This window comes from Strongylocentrotus purpuratus, unplaced genomic scaffold (assembly GCF_000002235.5).
Source record: "Strongylocentrotus purpuratus isolate Spur 01 unplaced genomic scaffold, Spur_5.0 spur5_scaffold_3, whole genome shotgun sequence".
In the NCBI taxonomy this organism is placed as follows: Eukaryota; Metazoa; Echinodermata; class Echinoidea; order Camarodonta; family Strongylocentrotidae; genus Strongylocentrotus; species Strongylocentrotus purpuratus.
In genome coordinates, this window is record NW_022145609.1 from 26,831,965 (window position 1) to 26,858,287 (window position 26,323).

Sequence of the window (26,323 nt, forward strand, 5' to 3'; positions counted from 1 at the left end):
TGTCTTTCTCTGCTGTGCAGTTTTATATTCTCAATATAACTGATGTTTCTACCAAACTTAAAGGATTTTATTTGTAAACTTTGTCCAAAGTGAATGTTTGATTTAATGTGTAACGTATTTTGGAATTGCGTATGTACACCGATATTTATGGTTTTACCCCTGGGTATTTTATATTTAGTCTATCTGTCATGTTTAAATTGTAATTAAAAACAATGAGAAGTATGATGCTGGTGCAGTATTTTGGATTTATGCAAATGATTGTATAATTGAAATGAGCAAGGATTACAAGTGATTATATTGTCACCTACCCTCCTCAAAAAACAAAAAAAATGATTAAAAAGAACAACCCTACAACTTGGTCCGAAATAATAAAGAAGTAATCATGGAATGAATTTGATTCAAGTTTTTATTATTATTTTTTTTAAATTGAGAACTTGATTTATATGAGTAATTTGTTGCCTTCCCATTTTCCTGTTGTATTCTGAAGTTTATTTCCGCTATAATTATTTCAAATATGTTATACAAATTCATGAATTAAGATAAAATTTCTATTACATCTATGTTGCATATTTTTTATTTTATTTGTAGGATAAATTTTTGTGTGTAATTCAGGTATATAAATTTATGTATAAATATGTATTTATCATGCTCACAGAAATATTAAAATTTGAATGATGTGGAATTACATATAATTTCAATTGTTACTGGTGAAATTTCTCTGTTTGTTTTTGTTTTTGTTTTCAAGGTGTTTATTTTGTATCTCTCTCTCTCTCTCTCACTTTATGGGGCTATATGTGGGTTATAAAGCCCCTCTGAAGTGTTGGGAGCCCCAAATTTGCAGTTTGATGGCAAAACTGAAAGAGGATGTCATTTAAGACATACTTTTGCAAAGATTTCCCCCGGATATGTGTTTGAAGACAAATATTGATAAAAGAATACATAATTAGAAGTTCGTCTTAAATGACTTTCTCTTTCACATTATGAAACAATTTAAGTGAAATTTTGCCATCAATTTTTGGGGCTCCCAACACTTTAGAGGGGCTTTAAGTTCATTTCTATCATTCATCACAAATTTATGTTCTTGCGCGCTCTCTCTCTCTCTCAATCTTGCTCAGACTCTCTATAAACTCCTGCTACTGCTACTTCCCCCTCCCCTCCATCGCCCTTTTATCACCTTTCCCCTGCCATCCTTCTAAATAACATTCTCTCCTTTTATCTTCATTCCTTCTCAACTACTTCTCTCCTTTTCTCTGCCATCCTTCTTAACATCCTCTCTCTTTTTCTCTGCCATCCTCTTTCCTCTTTCCTTTTCTCTGCCATCCTTCGAAATAACATTCTCTTCTTTTCTCTTCATTCCTTCTTAACATCCTCTCTCCTTTTATCTTCCTTCCTTCTTAACATCCTCTCTCCTTTTCTCTGCCATCATTCTTAACATCCTCTCTCCTTTTCTCTTCCTTCCTTCTTAACATCCTCTCTCCTTTTTTCTGCCTTCCTTCTTAACATCCTCTCTCCTTTTCTCTGCCATCCTCTCTCCTTTTCTCTTTCTTCCTTCTCAACATACTCTCTCCTTTTCTACTCAACATTCTCTCTCTCTCTCTCCACCTCCCTTCTTAACTAGCACTCTCCCTGCTGCCCTTATTAAAACCCTCTCTCTTATTCTCCACCTCTCTTCTTATTCACCCTCTCTCACTTTCTTTCCCTCCCTTTTAACACCCTTCAGACTGCACTTGTTTCTATTTCTGCCTTTCCCAATCATTTTTTTCAAATATTATTGCACACTGACTTCTTATTAAGAAAAAAACAACAATACAACTTTTCATTACATTGCAACAATAATTCTCTTTTTTAAAATTCACATTTAAAATGGAACTTCATCAAACAAGTTTTAAATCAATCGGCATGAAGAAAAAAAAGATATCATCAACTCACAGATTTTAAGCAAATTAAATGGAAGACATCATACATGTAATACTTTTGTTTTTCATTCAAAAGCTTCCAACCCATTGATCCTGAAATTCTCTGTTTTGTTTTTTCTTTTTCCAATGGGCTGATTTAAGACATATTGCATGCTTTTAAGAATACATAAACTCTGCAATAAATAGGAAAAATACACAAAGCTCATAATCAAGCTCATCTATCAAAAAAACTAAGACGTGGATCCTTCTTCACAGGTTAAACTTGAATTTGCGTTACAGTTGATTAATTGTTTACATGGTAAACTTACTTCCGAATACAATAAGTGTTTCCAAATGGTCTCATTTCTTTACGAATTCGTAACATTCTGACATAAATTCCTGCTAGATAAATATTAGCCAAATATAGAGTAAATTACCAGCAAATATGTCATTAGGAATAAATTAAGTTTTATGTCTGCTCCTATAAACATATTTTAGACTAGAGTTATCGACTCTTTGAACGACTCCATCGAAACAGAGTTGTTTGCATATAAGAAGGGTGAAGCTCACACCCTGTGTTCATTTGGATTTGATACTTTACAAATTGCACCATTTTTGCTGCATTTCCAAGAGATTACAATAATCTTTACAGTTTTTGTATTTTTGATATAACAAATCATAAAACTATGCAAATGCAGAGTTGCAAGGAGAATTAATGCATGAGCAAGAATGTTTTACAATATTAAGATGAAAAGGGAGATTATAACATCTGCCAGTAGTGTGTACCCCATTGTTTGTATTATATGAGGATATTATCCTCAGAGAAACTGAATCATATTTCTATTCAAGAAATAAACTGTAAGCAGGGGAAAACACAAATATCAGTAATGCAGATAAACAATTCTGGGTGACACATAATCATTTGCGCTTCAATACACGAAGCACATTAAGATGACATAAATTTACAGTTGAACACATATACATATCATGAAAACATATATATAATATTTTCTCAAATCGCACAATATATAACTCTCGTATGTACAAATTTTGTAGGCTCAGTAATTTGACCCCTTCCTTTGAACTCAGTCTCATAGCTCAGTTTACATCTACAATCGTTATCCATAACACATTTCATAATGTTTCTATTCTAATTTTGACAAGTCTGAAAAGCGCCATTTCTAGATTCACATTATGCAATGTGCCCTCATCGCCAGGTCTTATAACACCCGATTCCCAATGACCCATATATGAAATATCAATATTTCAACAGATATAAAAGTCCAGCTCAAACAAAGGATCATTGTGCTTGGAGGCAGACATCAGTCCACTACCATAGCAACAGTAACACAATGGACAATATACTATAAAATACCCAGGATAGATTCGGAGAGGGAAAGGGCTACATTTGTATAAACTATCCCCCTATATTGGTTGCTATGTATATGTATACCGTTGACAAAAAGTTGACTACATGATCAAATTATACGCTGCTTCTGAAAAGGGAGAGTAAAATGGGTGTTTATTACCCCCCCCCCCCAAAAAAAAAAAAAAAAAAAAAAGTTTGCCACAAGTTCTCTTTACCCATCATCCGCCAAAAATGTTGAATACAATTACACCTAAAATATGGCGTTGTATAATAATTTAATGATCTTGATCAAACGATATACCAGTAGCTACCGGTAACTTGAAACTTGGACGAGTATCGTGACATACTCTGATATCAATATAAGAAATGGTGATAAATACATGTATGTTGGAGACAAATTAACTAAGCCCCAACCCCTCCACTCTCATAACCTGATGACAATTCACCACTTTTGCTATTACATAAAGAACCAATTCCCCACACACAACCACAGAGAGCAAACATTTTTTGCTCTCAAAATAAGACCTGTCACTCATTGGCAAGATGATATGTGTACACTCTCCTCATCAGTCATTCAAAGACATATACATGTAGATCATCAAAAGAAAAAAGAAAAAGAAAAACATACAAGAAAATATAACACGACGGAAAAATGATTGAATGTTGTTTTGATAGCATTGTAGATGATTCAATTAACAGATCTGTCTAAAGGTGGTCTGGAGCATTGTTTTGTTGTTCGGTAAGTTCTCTCTATTTAAAGATTGTATAACTAAACTGCAAGGTAGTACAATGGAAAAGGGATGAAAAAAACATACATATGACAGATGAATCATAATAGTAATATTACCATTACATTTCTTTCAAAGAAAAAACAAAAACACTATAGTATACTATTTATTTTTTCATTACAATGACCCAGACAAACGGACTGACTTTAAGACAATTAAATACATAGACGCAGTGCATGGAGGTGATGGAGCGCACAGGGAGTAGAAACCACTACTCCTAGTGTAGGCCTCGAGGTATAGTGGGCCGGTGGGAATTGTTTGCAAGTTGGGAATATGGTCCAGGGCTTCCTAATATTTTGTCATCTACCTCTTGCTTCTTATGGACCTTTAGCATGCCTCAAACATACGTTAGACCCTCTGAACGAACAGATGGACCAATATGATATTAGTGGCAGATCCAGGATCCTTTTTGGGGATGGGGGAGAGTAACATTTCTTATGAAAAGTTTTTGACAATAAAACTAATCCATGAACAACAAAATTATACATATTTTCAGGTAGCTTTTGGGGTGAAATTTGTTGCAGGAGGAGGGGCACGTTTGGTTTTATATATACTCAATTTGTACTCAATATATGCCCGATCGGATCCACCACCAGCTGTTGGAATTAGTCCATGAGTAGTGTAAGGCATCAAAAGAAAAGAGAAGATAGAACTAAAAACATGGACACAAATGCACAAGAAAAGGTGTAGAAATCAAGAACTGATTAAGTGGCCTAATTTGGAACAGACTGCAAGTTGTGCTTCCGACATTTACACAAAGAATAAAAAGAAAAAAGATTCAGTTCAGGACATGCAACTTGTTGGTGCTAAAATCAAACTGTCGTGTAAGAAGAGTATTGCTTTAGCTGGTGCATTCAAACAACAGCAGGCTCAAGATATATTGGATTCTTATAGGAGTTGCATGAAGAGTATACCTGTACCTATCATTTGTTGCTAGAAATTCACACAATGCTGATATGACATAAACCAAACTTGTTTTCAGCTACTTCTCTCTGCATAATGTAAAAGTTTAAGATTTCTCTTTAATCAGCAGCTATTTCTGGGTATAAACTGCCAAGCAGTGGAGCAGCGGGCAGCGTGTGACAAACACACACACAAATATTAAAGCCGTTAGGCTTTTAGAATGGCTAGCAAGGGAGAGACTACAATCACAGTGCCATAGCTGTACTGACTATAATGCGCCTTGGTGTTCAGGTAGGCTGTGTAAAGGGCATCGATTTGCACATCCTCAGGCTCAAAGACCACACCTAGAGCACCTTGCCTCAGGAATCTTTCCAGCACTGCTGAAAGACAACCCATTCCTTCTTACATGAATTTCAAAATCCCTGACGTGTACTGATGATTTTTTGGCGATTTCAAATCTCCTCGTCCCGTCCGCACGATTCCACGTCGGAATTAGGGAGTGCCGTCTGCTCTGCTCCCCGCTTGTAGCTGCTGTCACCGATTGGAGTTGGCGGCGCTGCTACACATGCCGGTCTTACATGGTTCCATGCCCACGGCCACACCCGCTCCGCTCCGCCCACTGCACATGTTGGTGACCACCTGCCAAGTATCTGACATGGGGTCGTAGCACTCCACCGACGATAAGAAGTCCTGGCCATCGTAACCACCTGCAAACAAGGAAGAAGAAAAAAATTCTTGAGCATTCCAGAATAATTGTTTTGGAAAGTAAACCATCACTACAACATGCATTATTGATGAAGTTAAACATGGTCTTAAAGGCATTGTTTAACGATGTTTAATCCGAGATGCATGGCCCTGCGTGTTATCAGTGTCTGTGATATTGCGTAATATTCAAGCCCTCAGATAATTGCGCTTCAAAATGATCATGAAGTGCCTCAAAAAAGTAAAAATCTTTGAGTGACCAGTTTTACCATACTCATTCCCCCCCCCCCCCTCTAGACTATAGTGTTTCGATTTCCAATCATACATATCTTGATAATCACACATGCGATCGGCTTGTAAAAGTCTGGGGTTCCTGACTGACCCAACCATTTATAATTAGTATTGCAGCGTTAGCTAAATCCAGGATTTTGTTTCAGAATCTGAGACAAAGATGCCTAATCCCTTTAAATGAAAACTGACCAACTATACTAGCCATGCAATGTCTTGTCTAGCTGTGACCCAAACCTACCTAATGCATAGACCTTGCCTCCCACTACATCGACACTGAGAGCGCTTCGCCTTGAGTTCATAGATGCCATGAACTCCCACTGATCGTTCTCCATGTCGTAGCGTTCCATACTGCTGAGTTGGTTCATCCCGTCGTAGCCGCCCACCGCGAAGATGTAACCATTGAGGCTTGTGACCCCTGCAAAGAGTGCAAATAAAAGAAGGAAACAAATGAGCAAACAAGCATATAATACTTCTGTCTGCATTCTCTGATATCTAAACATTTCAGGCTATTTTTAGATTTGCATTTAAAATAATTGAAAGGACAGGCTTCAGTTGTATGAGAATATTCCTCATTCTCTACTGGAGGAAATGTTTCCATTCCTTGCATTGAGAACAGATAAAAATGCCAAACACAAGAAATGTAGCATACATGTAGCAGTTTTGTATTAATGGCAAAGGGCTAGTAGGGAGGGAGCGAACACCAAAGCACACATGTATGATAGAAAAGACAGTTGTTTAACATAATTATACAGATACATATATGTCTGTTTGAGTCCTGTTCAATCCAACATGTCTAAACTTCTTGGGCTCGTAACCCCCCCCCCCCCCACCTCCTCCAATTAATAATGATTGTCTAAGGACTCTTTACCTCTTCCTAATCTACTAAGCCAGGTTAGTCGTCACCATTCAGCTTTCTAGCTCTTCTGGTAAACAACACCCTGAGCCGCATCCTCCCCCCTCCCTCCCACCACCTCACCCCCTACCCATCGCCTTGCCTGAGGACTCCTTACCTGCTCCACTGCGCCTGGTGTTCATGGCGCTCACCATCGTCCACTCGTCGTTCTCAGTATGGTAGCACTCCACCGTGTTGAGACGGTTGACCCCATCGAATCCCCCGACAGCGTAGAGCAACCTGTTGACCACGGCACACCCGACCCCTATCCTCTTGGTGTGCATGGGGGCAATCATGGACCATTTCTCATCGTCTGGGTTATACCTGTGAATGGTAAGGGTAAAGAGAGAGAGAGAAAGATGTTTACTATTTACTTATATCCTTTTCCATATACATGTAGTCAACACGCTCCTAGCTCTCAGCAGACCGTATACCAAGGTTCATTTCATTTTTTTTTTTAACATAATGAATTAAGTTTTTCAGTTATAAGAATTTCTTTCAAATCATACTGTCATGTCAGCCATGCTATTGCATAGCTGAAGGGTTTAAAAGTGGGTGAAATCAAGAAATCAATCATCGTCATTCCTTGAAACATTCTGGCAAGGCTGACGTGTACTCCTCAGAGACCGATGCTAATATTGGATAAACCCTCACTGTGCATATCTTTTCAATTAAGCATCTCACGCTCTCCAACATTCATGGGTAATGCATTAAAGGCATTTAAGCATTTAACAGATCTCAACAAGCTGACTCTGTCTCTCTTCTCAGAATCCTATCTCCCTTGTCTCGATCCTCCAGGGAGGGGGGGGGGGGGTTCAGAATGTACAGCTGAAATGCCAACAGGACGTGCAATTTGTCAACGCAGAAAGCGCAATTTGCCGATTACTGGTACTCCGATGATTCAATTACCTGGCCGCAATGACAATGCAATTGTGTGGAGTAACAAGTGACTTTCCCCCCTGTTAGTCTGTGGGTGAAGCCTGCTTGAAAACAGTTAACCCAGGAGGTCGAGTGCCTCGATAAACGAACCTGCTTCACGTTTGTGGTGAGGCCATCATCGTGAATAACTCCAATTTGGTTTGGAGCCAGGAAAATATTGGAAAAAGAACACTTTTCATAGTAGTTGTTGAGGGGGCAACAACAACATTACAAAAACAGCAGGCAGCAGCAGCTTCATTTTAGGTACTTGAACACTTGAGTACGACAGAGAAGTGTTTGAAAGGTGCTTTCTGATAGCGAAACAATCAAATGTTATTAAAGAAACAACCTTTTTAGCATCCATTGTAAAGTGAAATCGTGGGGGTGGCATGGGACAATACTATGCTTATGTTGGGTTGGGTTTGTTTATTCAACGGATTAATGAAATAAATGTTATTTGAGCCGAGACGTGATGAAATTGAAAGCCACCAAACAATTGATACGCCATTGATTACACCCACACCTTCTTCTAAAATTATACCATGGATCGGTCTTGTGCAAACGATGCAGAGGGAAAGGAAAAAAAATATGAGGAGTCAGGATTGGAGTTTTCTCAAATTCTCCTCTAATTGATTTACTTTATCAACTGGACACCGACACTGTTGTTTTGGTAGTTGAAAAGATAGAATGTGTGCATTTCATAGCATCATCCAATTAGAAAAAAGAAAGAAAAAAAAATCACATTTCATATGCCATTTACACTTTCAAGAGCTTTTAACACAGAACATTGGAAAACATTATATACAATATAGTTGGATATTTAAAAAAATACAATGTCTGTACTCTGTAGCTGGTTAAGACTATCCCCTCCCCTTGGCCTTAGTGGTTTGCTATCCGGGAGTCATGACTCTACACAACGGCCCTTTTGTCAGACATGCATGTCATTGTGCGCCCGTTATGTCGACTCATGCACTGTTGGTTGCAAACTCGCCACCCAATGGTGCGCTGAAATATATCTGATGATAAGCCTGATCGCTCCCTGCCTGCCAGTGCTGTCTCACTCACTGATCTCCCCACTCTGCTCCAAACTACCGAAAATAACTCTGCTTTCTCCTTCCTCTACACCATTTTTAATGAATCCCGTCCCTTTCTAAACTAGGAAAGTCGTGTCGACGACTTCCAGAGCAAGTATTTTACAATTTACAAATAACCTCAGGGCCCTTGAAGTGATAAAGTTGGTATAATTTGCTTGGATATTATTGAGTAAGTAAGAGATGTAATCAGTTATTATTGTTTCTAAGGAGCGTGTGTGTTCTCATGGCAGTGTCCTACGTCATTGGTATTCACTGGGAGTAATGAAACATGAGAAGAAATATTGGTAGATGGAAAGAATATTGTGTATGAGAGAGAGAGAGAGAGAGAGAGAGAGAGAGAGAGAGAGAGAGATGAAAAGGGAGAGAAAGATGAAAAGAGAGGAAGAGAGAGAGGAAAGATGAGATGGGTATTAAAGAGAGAAGAAATGAGACAGAGAAAAAATAAGAATAAAAAATAGAGGCAGGTGTTCACTGCGTTATAATATGTTTAAAGGTAAAGACCAGTTATGGTCATGCGATTGCATTGTGAAAGAAACGTTGTGGAATCGATCAGAAAAGGTTGATCATCCAGCATCTAGTATCTGCAAGGTTCTGGAATCATCAAAATGATAAGAAATTTGGCCCATTCTTCGTAAAGTTACAAGCATTATACACAGAAAGATGTATATGGGACTACCCTATATCTCTCACAGACCATGAGAGAAACAAATTTACCAAATATATGAATTAGTAGGCGGTTTCCTGGCAAATTTTTTATCATCATGTATTAGTCAAAACATATTCTTTCACATGATTGGTAATGAGAGCTTCCATTTCATTTTTTGAAATTGGGGCATTTCCAATACTGGTCTTTACCTTTAATGTGCAACCTATTCTACATGTACATAGATTAGTAAAGATGGAAGTGTGTAATATTGAAATCGCGATATCAAATGTGAATTCACCTTTCACAAAGGACAACGTCCATATTTTGACACAAAAGTGAAACTTCAATGAAAATGTCAAGGACATATTGATCAGAACAAAATGGGCAGACAGAAAGACAGAGACAAACACACAGAGACAGAATGAGAGAGAGAGAGAAAGATGAAGAGAGTTAGAGAAAGAGGAACACAATGTGTGGAGTCATTATTCTCAAATGTCAGAGTCTCAGATGGGGGGAATTACTACAAGCTGGCATTCTCTACAGAGGGCACATCCACTGAGAGTCAGCAAGGAAAATAGGAAGGCAGGAAAATGGCAGGACGGGGAGGGGGGAAGAGGGGGTGAGACATTATTGTTTCGATCCCAGAGCAGGATGAGGGATGGCGGGGGAGGAGGGAGGAGGAGGATTCCAGGTGGGAGACAGATGGAACGAGGCGATGAGGAGATGGAGATGACAAATGCATCCATGGCATCCCCGAGACATTCACCTCGGATTGTTTTCCTCATCAGTATTGGATCTAGGTAATCAGATGATAAATTTTTTTAAAAATCCAGACAGAGGAACAAGAAAAAGTGAGAGGGAATGTGAGAATAAACGACGGAGTGAGAAAGAGGGTAATATATATATATATATATATAGAGAGAGAGAGAGAGAGAGAGAGAGAGAGAGAGACAGACAAAAAGATAGAAATGGAGAGGGAAATAGGGAGGGAGGGAGAGAGACTTAATGACAGAAAGTAATAGAAAGGAAACATGAAAAAGATGACAGCAGAACACCTAATGATGTTATACTTTTTTTAACTCGCATACCAAAAAAGGACATAAGCCACATGATCACAAATCTGAACCTTGTCTTGGGAAGGATATTCACTGAACTACGGACCTCCCAAACTGGGTTTGACTACCTTATAGATAATGAGGGAGAAATGCTAAACAATAGAGCAATGACATTGACAATTGTTCTTGCTTGACTCTCTTTCCCAGGAGTCTAGCTGGCAATGACCCATGAGAAGGGGGGGGGGGGGAGGGGGAGTGGGAAGGGGGAGATAAGGGTTATGACTAGGCAGAATAGTTTGGATCAGGCAGGTAGGAGAGCGAGCTCGGCAAGTCCCCCAAGTGAGTGACTGGCCAGTAGCTGTCAGTCATTGCCTGGCAGGCCTGGCCCACAGCGGCACAGAAAAAAATGACTTATCATGCTGAGGTACCAGCAAGTGACGATTTGGAGCAATCTAGTTCTGATGAGATGACCGATACGACTCGCGGCGATGAGCATGATTGCGCATTTTTTCCTATCGATCCTTGTCGTATAGCACTCGAGTGTTGATGAATTTAAGCAACATGAAAACTACTAACTCTGACTAAAGGTACACCTGGTGGCAGGTGATTATCTTGTCAACCTCAGACTCTCAACAACAACAACAATTTCTATCTACATTTCTTCAGGTCAGAGCAGGGTTCTACGACACATGCTTTGATGACAATTGCTCCAAGGTCGATTCCCCACAATGACCCTGGGCCTTATTTCAACCCTGGACGAAACACTAGACCTAACCCTTTAACCCTAACCCTTATGTAAAACCTACCTTAAAACTTAAACATCCTGGAGCAAATGTCACCACACATATGTTAGGTCACCTAAAGTGAGAGCCCAAAAGTTGAAGTCGAGCACTGCAAAAGGACAAATTAAGCTTTGGTTGCATAAGAATTATTTATTTTCTCTTGAACTCTTGTGTTACAAGAAGCTAAGGAAACATTCTTGAATGATATTTACCTTTCTGCGCTGTTGTGTTGATTACATTGATGCGAGCCTCCCACTGAATATAATAGTCCATCTAGTACCGCTACAGCCACTCTGTTCCTAGGGTGGTTCATGGGAGGGAGTGTTTTCCATTGATTATTGAGGGGATTGTACGCATCAAGGCGATTGGAGTCCGTGTTAGCCTCTGCAGTATTGTTCCTTCCCCCTACCACATAAAATATACCATGTATGGTTGCTGCACTGAGTCCGCTTCTCGGCTCCGGGAGGTCGGCTAACCTGAGCCATCGGTCCTCCTCAGGGTTGTAACATTCCACAGTCGTCAAAGACTGGCGGAGGTAGCCCCCGGCGGTGTAGATGACGCAGGCTGAGATGGGGTTCCGTTTGGGCGTCTTGAAGGACTTGTGCAGCTGCAGTTCTTGGAAGATTTTGGACAGGTAGTCTTTGCACTTTGGCTCGTCCCTGAGAATGTCGCAACGATCTAATTGCCTCTTGAGGAATGCTGGTGAGAGGTGCTCAACACGGATCGCCCCGCAGTTGAAGAGTTTCTCTAGGCACGGCCTACGCTCGTCCTCTTTGTGCCGCACCCACCTGAGGCAGGCGTCGTAGACCTCCGACTCGCACCATACGTTGAGCTTGTCATGCTTGATGACCGTTAAAAGCTGCACCAGATTGAGGTTCATGAATTCTTCCGATTGAGATACTTCACAGAAGTGACGGAACACAAACATGCTTGCCTGTTCTGACAGACTACGTAAACTGTGCTCCTCCGCGTACATTGAAATTCCTATACAGTTTGTTGGGTCCAACTGGTGCTCCAGAAAATTACAGCATGCATCCACAATGTCTGTTATCTGGAACATGATTGCTTTGGGTAAAAGCTCCAGAACGCTACACTCGGTGATGGTGATCTCTGAGGTGTAGATGAAGTCCATTATCCGTGAGAAGACGCACGGGTGTACGTCCTTGATCTCAATACTCTGCTTAGAGCACTCGTGAAACCCGCTTGTAAACATTGCCTTGAAGTACTGACTACATGATGCTAGCACCACCTTGTGGGCGTGAAATTTAACAGTCTCGACGATGAGCGTTACATCGCACAAATCGCGGTTCTCCCGCAGTTCGCTAACGATCTTGAATGCGTTGGCGGGGTGTTTGGTACTGGTGAAGGTGATGCTGCCATCACAGCCAATCTTGTGACGGATTCCTTTCTGTGGCCATTCGCTGGGCGGGTTGCTAGCCGTGTCAGAGACGGGTGGCTTTGGGGGTACTCGTGGTGGGTCCATATTTTTGCTATTGGGAAGGGCTCCCTCTTTGCCATTATGCGTAGAATTCTGTTGTTGAGCAATGTTGACGTCCAGCTTGGATCATAATACGGAGAAGAGATGATGATGGGAGTCCCTGCTCTTCAATCACTTGAGGTAGAACAGAATCCCAGAAGATGAAGTTATCTGAAAAATAAAAGAGGTAAAAGAAATATGTTAACAATTTGTAAAAACAACAGTGGCAATACAGTAGTTCCTATAAATAGCAAGCATTAATGCAGGCTGTTGAGAAATGAAGAAATGTACCACAACTACATGGAATAGGACACAGAATAAGATGTGAAAAAAGGATTAGCAACATACATGTAGGTTAAGAGTGTTAAAAAAGGGAAGAAAAGAAACACAGCCACACCAATCCAAAAAAAATTCAAGTATCACTGTATGCATACACGTTCGTCTAGTTGAACATGTATTTGAGACCCATTTGAGACCCCTCAATGATTAATTGACAGAACAGGCTTTGTTTTTGCAAGAGTCGATGATGGCTGAGCACCTACTCACGAGCTAAAACAACAACTAGGTGGTCCACTTGTATGTGAAGGCATTGATAGTAGGATCATTGATATTCTGCAATGTCATGCTGTCTGTTACCAGGCCAGCATTAACAGCTCATTCACACAAGAGTAAGATTAGAATCACAATTGAACTTTTCCCTTTTAATGCGATTAAACCCATTCAAACAGGGAATGGTATTTGAATGGCGATCAAACTCTGAATTTAGATCTTGCTTTTCACACAATAATGATATTTCGATCGCAATTCAACTCTCAATTTGACTGCGCGTGTCACAAACAAGTACGTAACGGTAATATTATTAATATTGAATTCACAAAAAACCTGAATAGTCGACTCAATTTGAGAAAATGGTTGAAGAATGTGAAACAAATTTATATACATTTATAAGATGATGAACCAATCAAATGATTGGTTGAGAGCGTACATGTGACCAGGCATTTATTTTGCCTAACACATCATTTTACCAATAAGTAAAATCATGTTATAAAAAATCATTTTATAAAACAAATAATACACATCGTTTTGTTCGGGCATTGGTAAAATCAAAATGGTCCAAACACCCTTGGCTATCGCCTTGGGCGTGTTAGACTGTTCCAAAGGTACCTTGTGCGGGTATTCTTGCTAATGCCCTCGCTGCTGAGTATTATTTGTATAATATACAGTGTACCACCCTGCTCTATCATCCACTTCATAAAGTCTGAAGTCTACTCAAGATCTGGAAAGCCGGAACCACGTGAATAAATCTTTACCCGCATACACATCCATGCTGTATTATCAAATTGATGTGTTAATTGTAAAATTAGCAAACATGACAGAAAGTTTGTTGACGTGCACGTACAGCACGTAATGTAGCGCAGAGTTCGTTTGAAATGTGCCATATACATGTACATGTATGACTCAGCATTTAACTATGTCAATAAGACCATTCGTTTCTATTACACTAACATTCCAAAGTTGACATTGTCTCTCATGATATGTCACATTCATGCTGTATTAGGTGTATGATCGCTAGATGCCCACTTGTATGCGCACACTCCACCTATGTATACATTGTACATGCCAATTAAAGTGTGTGTACAGTGCATGTATGTGGTTTCTTAGATGATCAAGTTGAAACGTGAAGATCCGGAGACCAAGGTCAAATGCAAATCTCATTCTTCTTTGACATCTAACGTCATTCATAATCATATCTCATAGAAATGTTGTTTTGACTAGTGCTGTAACATCACGGATATCTCCAATTCCGTTTAACCGCCAGTCAAAACCGGACGGTTTTCGGTTAAACGATTTAAAAATTAAAAAAAATTAAAAAAAAAAAAAAAAAAAAAAAAAAAAAAAAAAAAAAAAAAAAAAAAAAAATCGTTTTTTTTTTTTTTTTTTTTTTTTTTTTTACCGACTCTGTCGGCAACTTTCATTTAACTGCGAGGTGCATTTAAAGGGGCCGATTTGTGCTTGTGAACTTGTCACAAATAATAGTAACAATGTTGTTTTTAGAAGAATGTGTAAGATCATTAATGTAAATTAAAAACAGTAGAGGACCTAGGACAGAACCTTGTGTAAAAGTTGGATGAATTATTATTATAAACTACATATTGAGATGATGAGATCTATTACAAAGATTACTTTCAAACCAAGATGACAGACAAATTGGAGTGTTGTTCTAGTTTTGGAGTGGTGAGTCAACACACAGTTTACTGAGCTGGGAGACATTGCCAGGCATAGTGCCAGGTGGAGGGGCATAAATCGAAACTTTAAAAAAAAAAAAAAAAAAAAAAATTATAAAAAAAAAAAAAAAAAAAAAAAAAAAAAAAAAAAAAAAAAAAAAAAAAAAATCGGGAAAACGAAACCGTCCAATTGAAAACGGAATCCGCCATGGGCGGTCGGATACCGGACGGTTAAACGTTTGACTACAGCACTAGTTTTGACATTTGGTTTGCTGGTTTGTTTTACCCGACTGCTTAGAAAGCATTTGCATGCTTGTAAGTAAGCAACCAGGGAATTGACGACTTTAAGACCTCTCCGAGGGACTTGATAATGATGATTAATGCCTTACCAAAGGGCACTAGCGCATTGCTTTGGTTTCAAACTCGGAACCTCCTGCTAACGAGACACAAGGCATGCCCACACATGATCACACGTGGTCGTAGAACACAAAACAGCTACACAGGTGGAGAAATAACAAAGTTTCTCAAACTGCTTTCAACATGAAACATGCCAGACACGTCAGCCTGCGTACATACTTTACATATAGTATTTAAACATTGAAGTGTAAGCAAATGTAGGGTGCTCACTGTGAAAATGGAAATTAGTGACATACCTGTATTTAGCTGAACCCTATAAATAAGGACTACGCCCATATATATATTTTTTTTACATTCATTTCCTGCTCTATTACTTTTCAAATTATATTCTTTTAAGGGTGAAGGACTATATTATCTGTATGCATGCAGCAACTAACACCTCAACAGTGAAAGAGCTAAATTAAGTAAGTTAACTGACATAATAACATAGGCATATACATGTATGTAATGTACGATGTAGGCCTGCAAGTAACCTCTGATTTGACCTACAATACATACATACATGCACCCACTACCCACAAGTCATGCTGAAAAATTTCGAGTACCGGTATCTTAAACATGGAGCCATAATCCAATAAACTATTACCCATCCAGGATCCCCCATATTTGCACCTTACATGTATGTCCTCCCTGGCTAGCTGGGACTGATCAATAAACAAAAAACCAGTTCACTATGTTTTAACTGCACATAGACATAGAACAAGGTCTGTCTGTAAACAAACTGACTTGACTGTAATAATGCACCGTCATCCATCGCACGGGGGACTTTGCACAGGTACAGTATGAGCAGATAAAAACTGCCAGCAAATTCTAATTTCAGAGGTCACTGAGCTGAGCTGAGCTAGGTGTGGTGCGCTTATCGTCTGCTTTCAGTTCGGCATTGTAACAGGTAAAAAAAAGGGAATTTCTAGGTCCTTTCAGGAATAATATGAAGAGAAAGCTTGAATTGTATCCACCTGAAATTATACTAGTCTTTTGTGATCAGATTACTTTAAAAATAATATCTATCTTTTGCTGATCTACATGTTTACAGGTTTTTACACTAATCCCATGAATATTTCAAGGCATGATTATCAAAACAAGTTCAAACTCCAAAGAACTTTTCACTAATGAAATAAAGTACCATAAGCCTAATTTCAATTGAAAACGCGCCACTTGAAGTCCAACATGTGCATCTGAAACACCCTCTCCAGTCTATACTTTCCCATTCTACATTTCTGTTGATAATCTACTAATTTAATAATCAAAATAATTTTCTTTCTTCTTTTTAAAACAGACTCTTTTTCAATCTAACAATGTTAATGCTAGTAAATGTTTGAGAACAGTCTGTCACACAAGACTAGTAGAGTAAATTCTCAAGGAACCTCAAAGGTCATTGACCTCTACGTAGGCGGCTAATGGCATGAGCAGATACTGTAATAAACGCATCTATTACAAATGCATGTACAGTGTACATGAAGGCACGTAATAATAATGAAAGCGGTTACCAAAGCTATTAACAGTTATGAAAACTAATTTATTATCTGTCTGCTGAGACCAGAATGATCGACATCCATGATCGGATAACTCTACAGACCTGACATGTAGCCTACTTGAAGAGGTCATCCTCTTGATTCTCAGATGAGGGAATCAGCTTCTAGGATTTTCAACTTGTTATTGGTCTTGTAGGAATTATCCCGGTTTACATAATCAGGGGGCAAGTAAATTGATTTTGTGCTTTGCAAGGTATTTTCAAGACAGAATCTACTCTTACAATGTACATAAAATATGTTTGAGAGTATAATAAATGAATGGCCGCAGAGCTCATGATGCACACATCTACAATGTAGTCTGTACGATGTGAAGAAAAACCTAGAAAAATCTGTTTTAACACTTCATTCATGAACATAAGCCTACTGTAGCTGAAAAGTAAACCTCAATTAGAAAGAGCAATAAACAGACATTCCAAGAAGGCCTTCATAGCCAACAAATTATTCTCATTCTCAAATCGCATGTCACAAAATTAAATAGGCAAAACTGCCAAACAAGTACACTCAACCGATTGCCTTATTTTTTTTACCTGCTAAGATCCACACAATGAATGATCAAAACAGAGGCCACCTTGACTCAAACTGAAATGTACCTTCATTGAATGTAACTTACAACTAATGGCATGAATGTAGGATACAAATTCACATGAAATATCCATTGGGTTCAGGATATTACATTTTGCATTGCAGTGGTGACAAAAAGGGGTTTCCCCAGAATTTCCTACTTACATTGTACTTCCCACTCTAAATACAAGCATTCAACTTTCAATTTAAGCCATGAGCCTCTTGAAAAGCTGTTTTGCCATCGAACTAGACTGTGAAGTACTTGTCTAGGGAAGCAGAAACAAATAAGATCTCTTTGACTTTGAACTACAAACATTGCACAATGACGAAAGATTGTTTGACTTATATCAAGCAAATCCTTTGAAGAGAATTCCAAAGTCATCAAATGAAAGTGGCTAATGTACAGTACTTAATAAAACGTTTTGTAGAAAAAGGAGGCCAATTAAGTGAGGAATAGCTTTGGAACATTGTACAACACACAGGCTTTTTAACTCTGCAGTTTTCAATTCTACATTCTTCTGATCATTTCCCTAGTATAAAGACTTGTCAAATTCAAATTTAAAGAAATGAATAGACTGAATTATGCCTTGTTTGGAGAAGTGTCCAAACGCTCTGATGGTACTACATGTACATCAGTGTAGGCAGGGCTCGGTACTAACAGCTGCCCGGGACATGTGGGCGCCTAAAAATCTAAATGTAAATCCAAACCCCCAAATTCAAAAATAAAAATTACGGCTACCGGTAATGCATACAGACTGTAAAAACTGAAATCCAGACCCCCTCTAAAAAGAGTTAGTGTTGAGCATTGAGCTTTAGTGAACGTAGTACAGAAGTAATTGGTAATACTTAAAACAGCCTCCAATGTAAAACTAGAGACACATAACAATAAATGTGACATAATTTCACCAAATTCCACCTCAATTCTCCATGTTATTGATATGAAAATGGGTTAGGTTAGCCCAAGTTCATCCCAACCACTTCAGAAAGTGCAGGCAAATCAAGCAAGTAATACTACAAGCCCACCTGGCCCACTCTACGTCTTGCCCAATTAGAGGATCGGGTCTGATCCCCCGACTCATCTGCTATGAATCATTGCAAGCTATCTTGTGGAGTCATGCAGGTCATCTACAGACTGCTGACTTGGCATATTGTAACGCCTTGCCTGTGTTCTAGATCCGACCGACCGACCCTCCTCGCTTCTGTTCAGTGACATTGCTCAGGGTTGAAAGCTAGCTGAACAGGATTTGTGACCGATAGATAATCCTTGAGCATTCTTTCTCAGAAATCTATGCGACTAACATTTTTTAATAATTTTTTTACCAAGTTTTATTGGTCAGAAAACACAATGATTTACAAAATATGTGTTACATTGTTTTGCAATAAAATAATGAATAATCATATTGTTTCACACTTACAATCTTGTGGTTTCACATTTCAGTGTAACATTACAAAACATATCATGACACCTCTGGGACTATTATGCTATTTTATTATTATGCATGTAAGCCTAATTAAAAGTTCATTGTGCTCTACTTTCAGTGAGCTGCCCGGCCCTGTTTAGTGACACTGGTCAGGGTAAGAAAATCAAAAGCGATTATTTCTCACTGATATGAGGATATCTGAAAAGATGAACATGTTTATAAAAAGCCAACAGTAAACTTTACATCAGCTAATATGATCAGCTATAATATAGGCTTATATTTGTACAGGAATTCATTTTCATGAGCACTTTGTATATATATGCAGGATTCTTTCCTCATCTATATCTATTAATTTATCAAATTAATTAATTTATCAACGTACAGTTGTTACGTTGTAGTCCATGATTTGTTTACAATGTACATGTACCACAATGTCTGTTGTACTACTAGTAGGCGATACTTTTGTTTGGTATAATAGTTCACGTACTGTATGTACAAAATAGCAATCTTAACCAAATTTTATATCTTAACACATATCATCCTTTAACAGATGTACATGCTGTGCATAGCAAAACATGCAGCCATTGCATAGCAATGACGTGTGTAAGTTCATGGGTGAAATCAGTCAATCAAAACAGGTATTGAAGGGCTCGAAATTGGCAATAAAATGTGTGTGTGTGCTGGTATGCTGCTTAATAATGTCTCACAGACTTGTTGTCATGTCAATAACTTCTTGGTTCCTTCAGTTCATTCAATATTATAGTGTTACAAATAAAAAATATTGAAATATAACCCCCCAAAAAACATGGTGAATCATGCAAAACATTCAAATTATATCACATTTACAATAAAAGATTATGCCCAGTACATATTATGTTGAGCCTGTAGGCAATGCACGCAGAGCTGCTACAGATTCTGTGTATTTTGCAATTCATGAAAACTCCAGTATCATATATACCTCCAACAAAGTATTAATAGCTGAAATATAACAAAACAGCTTAATCATTCAGTATCATTATAAAAACAAAATGATGTAATGACAAATGTATACGCCTACATTTTGTCAATTATTAAAATACTCATATAATTACATCCTATAGTATACACTTGTAACATGTACTAACATATTTTCACAAAAACAGTGCATTAACTGAGAAAAATATTGAAAAAGGAAATGAAAAATAAAACATACCACTCTTGAATTTAATTCCACAGAATGACCAACGAATCAAGTAATTCCAAAGTAATCTGCAGTCGATATATCCCCAAGATTCACTGCGCCACTAATCTATTCCGTAATTGACTGTAGAGTAATTTCGCTGTGAATACTATGTTACCAGATGAAGCACACCTACTATATATATCACATAGACGTAAACAAATCCTGATTATAATGATGCGAATGTATTCCAACGGTATTCAAGTAATATAGTTATTTAGCCAGAGGTAGAGAGACAAGCAGTATGTATATCCTGGAGTCTGTAGTTTTAGGTTCTGAAATATATCTCACACGGGTTTGGTCTGACCAGCGTTCAAGTCCAATACTGCCAAATAATTCAGAGTCATCTTGCTTATAAACACCGACGACTTGCGGCGACGAGCCAACCTTGCAGGTAGATCACGGGCTCATTCAACTGCATGCATTGCTCCACTCTAAATGCATCGACAGTACGTGCGCAGAAGCCGTTGGAAGTCCACATTCAGCGGATCGATAGCATGACAATGCGTTTATTACTCTGTGTGTGTGTCTGTGTGTGTGTGATTGTGAATGCCAGCGCTAGCTGCATGCAGGTAAGGGTCATTGTAGCATGCACATGCAGTTACTATCCGGTTGTGGGCTGAGCTGAGCGAGTCCCATGAAAGAACAAGTGACTCAGCATTTTCCATCAATACTATCAACCTCGAGTATACCAGTGTATCATAACAATATCACCCCTTCCTTTCGAGATACCGGTAGCAGTCAAACGTAAGTCTACTGGAGCGTGAAGACATTGTATACATAAAGGCCCGAATTCACAAAGCAAGGTTTGAGCTCAGACCAAGGTTTGAGCTCAAACCTCCTTTTGTTTCGCCAAACCTCCTTTTGTTTTTTACAAACCAGGTTTGTAAAAAATGCGTAAAACGCGTCATATGACGTACGAAAACCTTGGTCTGAGCTCAAACCTCATTTGTGAATTCGGGCCACAATGTACAAAGTTTGTTTCAAGGAAGAGCCTAGCGCCTTAGCGGCTTACTTTTTCTAGGCCATGCCCTAGAGATAATGAACTATTCCTTGATCTTATTGTCTGGATAGGGAAAATAGGGAAATGCTGATTTCCATTTGACTACCAGTATAGAAAGTGGATTAAATCTAAATGAACAAGGGCCAGTCCAAAACTCCCTTCTAGACATATCCTACCTGCAGGAAATTTTCCAGTGGGATTCTACTAGCTTTCTATCAAAAGGTACAAAACAAAATGGTACTATTATAGTATTAGGCAACAAATAGAAAATAGCCCTGTGATGTAATTTGTTTCCAAGTAAAGCTGATGCCACACTTGAATAACTCTATTGAACTATAATGAAATATACATGATTTAATTCCTAGTATTAGTGACTGCTAAGGGGAGGCAAGGTGTGATTAGAGGGGAAAATACAATGTGGCAGAGATACATGACAATTAGAATAAGATGCACTGGAAAATCCTATTGGAAAATGATATAAGCAGTCTGGTAGAGAACTCAGTTAGATAATCAAACAGTGACAATGCACAAAACTTGACACTCCAGCTGACTTCTTTTTACAGGCAAACAAAGACCCTCAGAACTTCAGAAGATAATATATTTGCCTAAAAGATTTTAGGTCTCCAATAGGTTTGTGGGCTGAATTATACGTTATCCAAAGGATAATCTGAAGAGACGTCACTAACACCCTAAAGAGGTGATGAAATAGGCATTATTCCTTTGATAAAAAACTATATCGTCATTATCCTCATTAAAGCAAGATTTCAATCAAATTTAACATGTTTCAGTACCAAATCAACTAAAAAGGTTATGTCATTTGGATCAAGAAAAGGAGTATCTGACAAAAACACTATTCAAGACTTCTAAAACATTATTTCCAAATTCCAAATTCACTTCAGAGCCACCATTTACAGGTACCAGCGCACAATCTGCTGAAAGACAGAAGAGAGATAACGCGCGATGACCAAACAATCTATAACAATGCATATATATTTTGTCTTGAAATTCCAGGGTACCTGTATTTTCTCAAAGAACACTGATAACTTGATGAATTGCAATATCAATGTGCAGGCTACATATTCTCAGCATGAGTTGGCATATATTTCAGCTTGAAGAAAAAAAATCCAGTCTTCAATGAAAAGTTTCCAAATTACACTGGCTGACAGATAGAAAAAAAATATAAAAGATGTAAACAAAGCATTCAATAGTCCAATTGATCTAAAAAGCAGACTGAATTGCCTGGGAAAAAATCTGCAAGTCATGGTGATTTTTTTCCACACTGAAGGCAATGTCCCTGGAGAAAATTAATACAAAGGCATTTATCCTGGCATCCTGGGTAAAACATACTTAGAAGTAGCAGCAAAGCAAAAGCAGCAAGCAATAAAGAGCATATCGTCCTTGTTTTCACGAAGTGACGGTAGTGAAAAAAAATTGCATTCACTTTGCGTTACGATTTTCCTCACTACCGTCACTTCGTGAAAACAGGGACGATATGTGGCATCATAATTAATTGAACATCATCAAGAATTAAGCCACCAGTATGCTTTTTATAACCAAGGTTATTATTTTGTTATGGTATTGAAGGGATCAGTTGGATCAGTTGGTAAAGCGTCTGCCAGTCAAACCAAAGATCGTGGGTTAGGATCCAACCCAGGCAGATGACTGAATTCTGCGTTGTGTGTTAACGGGCCCCTCCCCTGTTTCATACGTGCAGACTACATGTAGGTTACAGAGGGAAACACTCTGTCCCTCAGATAGGATGTTAAATGAAGGCCCCATGTAGAGGAGAGGTTGTGCTCACTGCACTATTCGTTTAAGAGTAGGGGGAAACCCTGGGGTACATGTAGTGGTCCACTTGCACATCCCCAATCAGTTATACCGAATCACTGTAACTCGAGGGTCATAGTGATTCAGGTCGCTTTACCCCTCCCAGGCACAGACGATGCCAAATACATAATAATAAAATAATAATTATAACCGTCTAACTGCAAGAAGGAGAGCTGGGTTATATGTGATTTAACTGTGATATTAAGGAAGAATAAAAAACTGAAAGCAAAATGAAGTCTTGAATATTCTGAAAAAGGGTTTGGTCATGAATTAGTGTTATTACATGTAGGTTTGGATAAGAACCGGGTATGAATTAGTGATCTAGTAGAAACACAAATAATAACATTATGACAAAATTACTCTTTCTAGCTAGAAGAAGACACAGGGTCAAGCACAGAGATGCCAACCTCTTGACACAAAAAAACAGACTGAGTGTCCTAAAAAAAAAATATCAGATTTTCACGAAAACTTGACACTACCACTGGCCCGGTTTGCTCTTTAATTAATTAAGCAAAGTTTTTGTTGGGGTTGCGGGGGTTTACTTGTACATGTTTCTATGTGATTCTGCTGTTTTTATGGGTTTTAAAAAATGAAAAAAAATGAAAAATCGTATTTTAAGATCGTATTTCACTCTTATCATCGTACTAAATACGATTTAATCGTACTGGTTGGCATCTCTGCAAGCACACATCAAAGGTATGAAATGCATAGCTTGCAATAATTCCCAATGGTTAAAAAAATTGCTTGATTTGAAACTACTTAATACATCTTTAAAATTTACATTAACTTTAACAAATCAATTAAAAAGCGATAACAGAAAACAAAACCAAATTTATCAGTTTATACTCTACTCTCAATTGACACTAACATCATGCTGATTTTCGGATGAGCAAATCATCAACTCCCAATTGTTCATGTATGTGAAAAGCATTGGTAAGTAGGATCGTCGATATTCTGCAATGTCATGCTGTCTGATACCAGGCCAGCGTTAAAAGCTCATTCACACAAGAGTAAGATTAGAATCACAATTCAACTCTTCCCTTTTAAAGATAATTCAAAGTTTTGGGAAATTTTGTAAATTTGGTGGATAGTAATTCTTTACAATTTTGATATATTTGTATGCCCCTGTGGATTTATTATAAGCACTAGAAAATTTAGCCCCTAAAGCACTTCTGCTTTCAAGAAAAATTGAATATAACAATTTACCGGTGCTCCCGGTAAATTTCGATAAATTTCAAATAGCGATAAATTTTAAATAGCGATAAATTTCAAATAGCGCCTATGGCCGTACAATGCTAGCTGCGACCATGATAATCTCAGAACAGTTGTGATATATAATTTCCAAACAGAAATAGCTAATCGGTGGATTGTAGTCAAGAAACATTGTTTTATAGCTTAATTAATATCTTGACCTTGAGAGGGAGCTATACAACATAAAACGTGTATTATCTACAATTTCATAACTTTAGACTCGATTTCAACCGCGACAACGATCACTGAATATTGTAGGATCGCATATATGCTTCCAATATGTTCATTTGAATCAAATTCATGACCACATACCAAAACTTTGTATTCCCTTTAATGTGATTAAAGGTATTACAAAGTTTTGGGAAAATTTGAAAAATGGGTGGATGTGATTCTTAACAATTTTGATATATTTGGATGCCCCTGTGGATGTACTAAAAACACCAAAAATGTTAGCCTCTAAAACACTTCTGCTTTTGAGAAAAATTGAATATAAAGATTTACCGGTGCTCCCGGTAAATTTTGATAAATTTCAAATAGCTCCTACGGCCGTACAATGGTAGCTGCGACCATGAAAATCTCAGAGTATGTAGTTGTGGTATATAATTTCCAAACGGGAATAGCGAATCAGGCGATTTTAGTCAATAAACATTGTTTCATAGGTTAATTAATATCTTGACCTTGAGAGGGAGCTATACAATATAAAACGTGTATTATCTACAATTTCATAACTTTAGACTCGATTTCAACCGCGACAATGATCACTGAATATTGTAGGATCGCATATATGCTTCCAATATGTTCATTTGAATCAAATTCATGACCCCATACCAAAACTTTGTATTACCTTTAATGCGATTAAACCCATTCATTAGTACTACTATTCATACAGCAAATGGTATTTGAATTGCGATAAAATTTCCACCTAAAATCCTGATTTTCACACGATTATGTTACTTTAAGCACAATTCAACTCTCACTTTGATTGCGCTGTGTCAAATACAACTAATATTATTAATATTAAATCTACAAAAAACCTGAATATAGTCCACTCAATATGAGAAAATGGTTGATGAATGTGAACAAATTTATATGCAGCCATACATGTTATGTATACACCTCCATGCTTTATCATCCGCTTCATCAAATCTGAAAAGCCGGAACTGCGTGAATAAATCTTTGCCTGCATATACCTCCGTGTTGTAATATTCAATTGCCGTGTTGCAAACTGAATCTTTTCGAATGCCCGAGAATGGAAACTTTGAGACAAAAATTTATCAAGCTACATTAAAGCATAGGACCAAACACACTTTACAAAAAAATTTAAATTAGAAAAGTCAGCAACAGACCAACAGTTATCAAATTTAGAAAAAAAGAAATTATTTCAGGGTTGATCAGAATTGCCCTTTAAAGACAGGTGATCTTTCTATACAGGTGGTTGCTAAAGCATGTTTGCATGGCCATTTATGAGGCTGTGTACAGCATCACGTGTCAACAAGGATTTATTCAAGACCTTTCAGCAATTGCTGAGAACACAGCATTTATCTAGAAACTCGGGTAAAGGTAAAGGTAAAGGTAAAGCCTACACACAGTAATTAATAGTTGGGTTCACATGACAGTCCGCAAACTTAATATTGAACTTTGAGATTATCTTTTACTTACGAGACTGTGTGGATACACTCATGGTCAGCGTAATAACTACATGCCTCATGGGTACTAAGGCCATGTAAAAAAATATACATGTTTAGCGACCCTGCCTGCTTCCTTTTTTTCTTTGAAAAAAAAAAAAAAATTAAATATTTTTTAAAGAAAAAAACATGAAAAACACTGCTAAAATGGATGTATTTCTGATTTTAAATTTTTTTTTTTTAAATACCAGCGGCATTTTTGAAAAATAGCCCAACTGTCAGGGAAAATGTACTGTGCGGCATTTTGAAGAAGAAAAAAAAGGGCCTCCTCCTCCTTCCTATTTTTCAAAAAGACAGGACACTAAAACATGTTTGTCATTTGGCCTAACTTGAGGTTAGGTGCTATGCGGATGCAATTAACTTTGAGGTT

At 38.0% G+C, this 26,323-nt stretch overlaps 1 protein-coding gene across 1 annotated transcript; it reads right to left on the bottom strand.

The window, feature by feature from the left end:
* Window positions 1–1,819: 1,819 nt before the first annotated feature.
* On the bottom strand, window positions 1,820–20,973 carry LOC115928597 (kelch-like ECH-associated protein 1). The gene is made up of 5 exons (XM_030996008.1): window positions 20,161–20,973; window positions 11,548–12,983; window positions 6,959–7,164; window positions 6,187–6,363; window positions 1,820–5,662 (listed from the first exon to the last, which is right to left on the bottom strand). Exons 2-5 carry the CDS (start codon window positions 12,816–12,818, stop codon window positions 5,490–5,492), a joined length of 1,827 nt encoding a protein of 608 aa, XP_030851868.1. The 5' UTR covers window positions 12,819–12,983; window positions 20,161–20,973; the 3' UTR covers window positions 1,820–5,489.
* Window positions 20,974–26,323: the final 5,350 nt, after the last annotated feature.

Coding starts and splice junctions, on each gene's coding strand:
- LOC115928597 (XM_030996008.1), bottom strand. CDS start 12,818: ATGGACCCACCACGAGTACCCCCAAAGCCACCCGTCTCTGACACGGCT. Junction 6,364..6,958: donor CACCAGGCGCAGTGGAGCAG/GTAAGGAGTCCT, acceptor CACTCTTTGCAG/GGGTCACAAGCCTCAATGGT. Junction 5,663..6,186: donor AGGCAAGGTCTATGCATTAG/GTAGGTTTGGGT, acceptor CCTTGTTTGCAG/GTGGTTACGATGGCCAGGAC.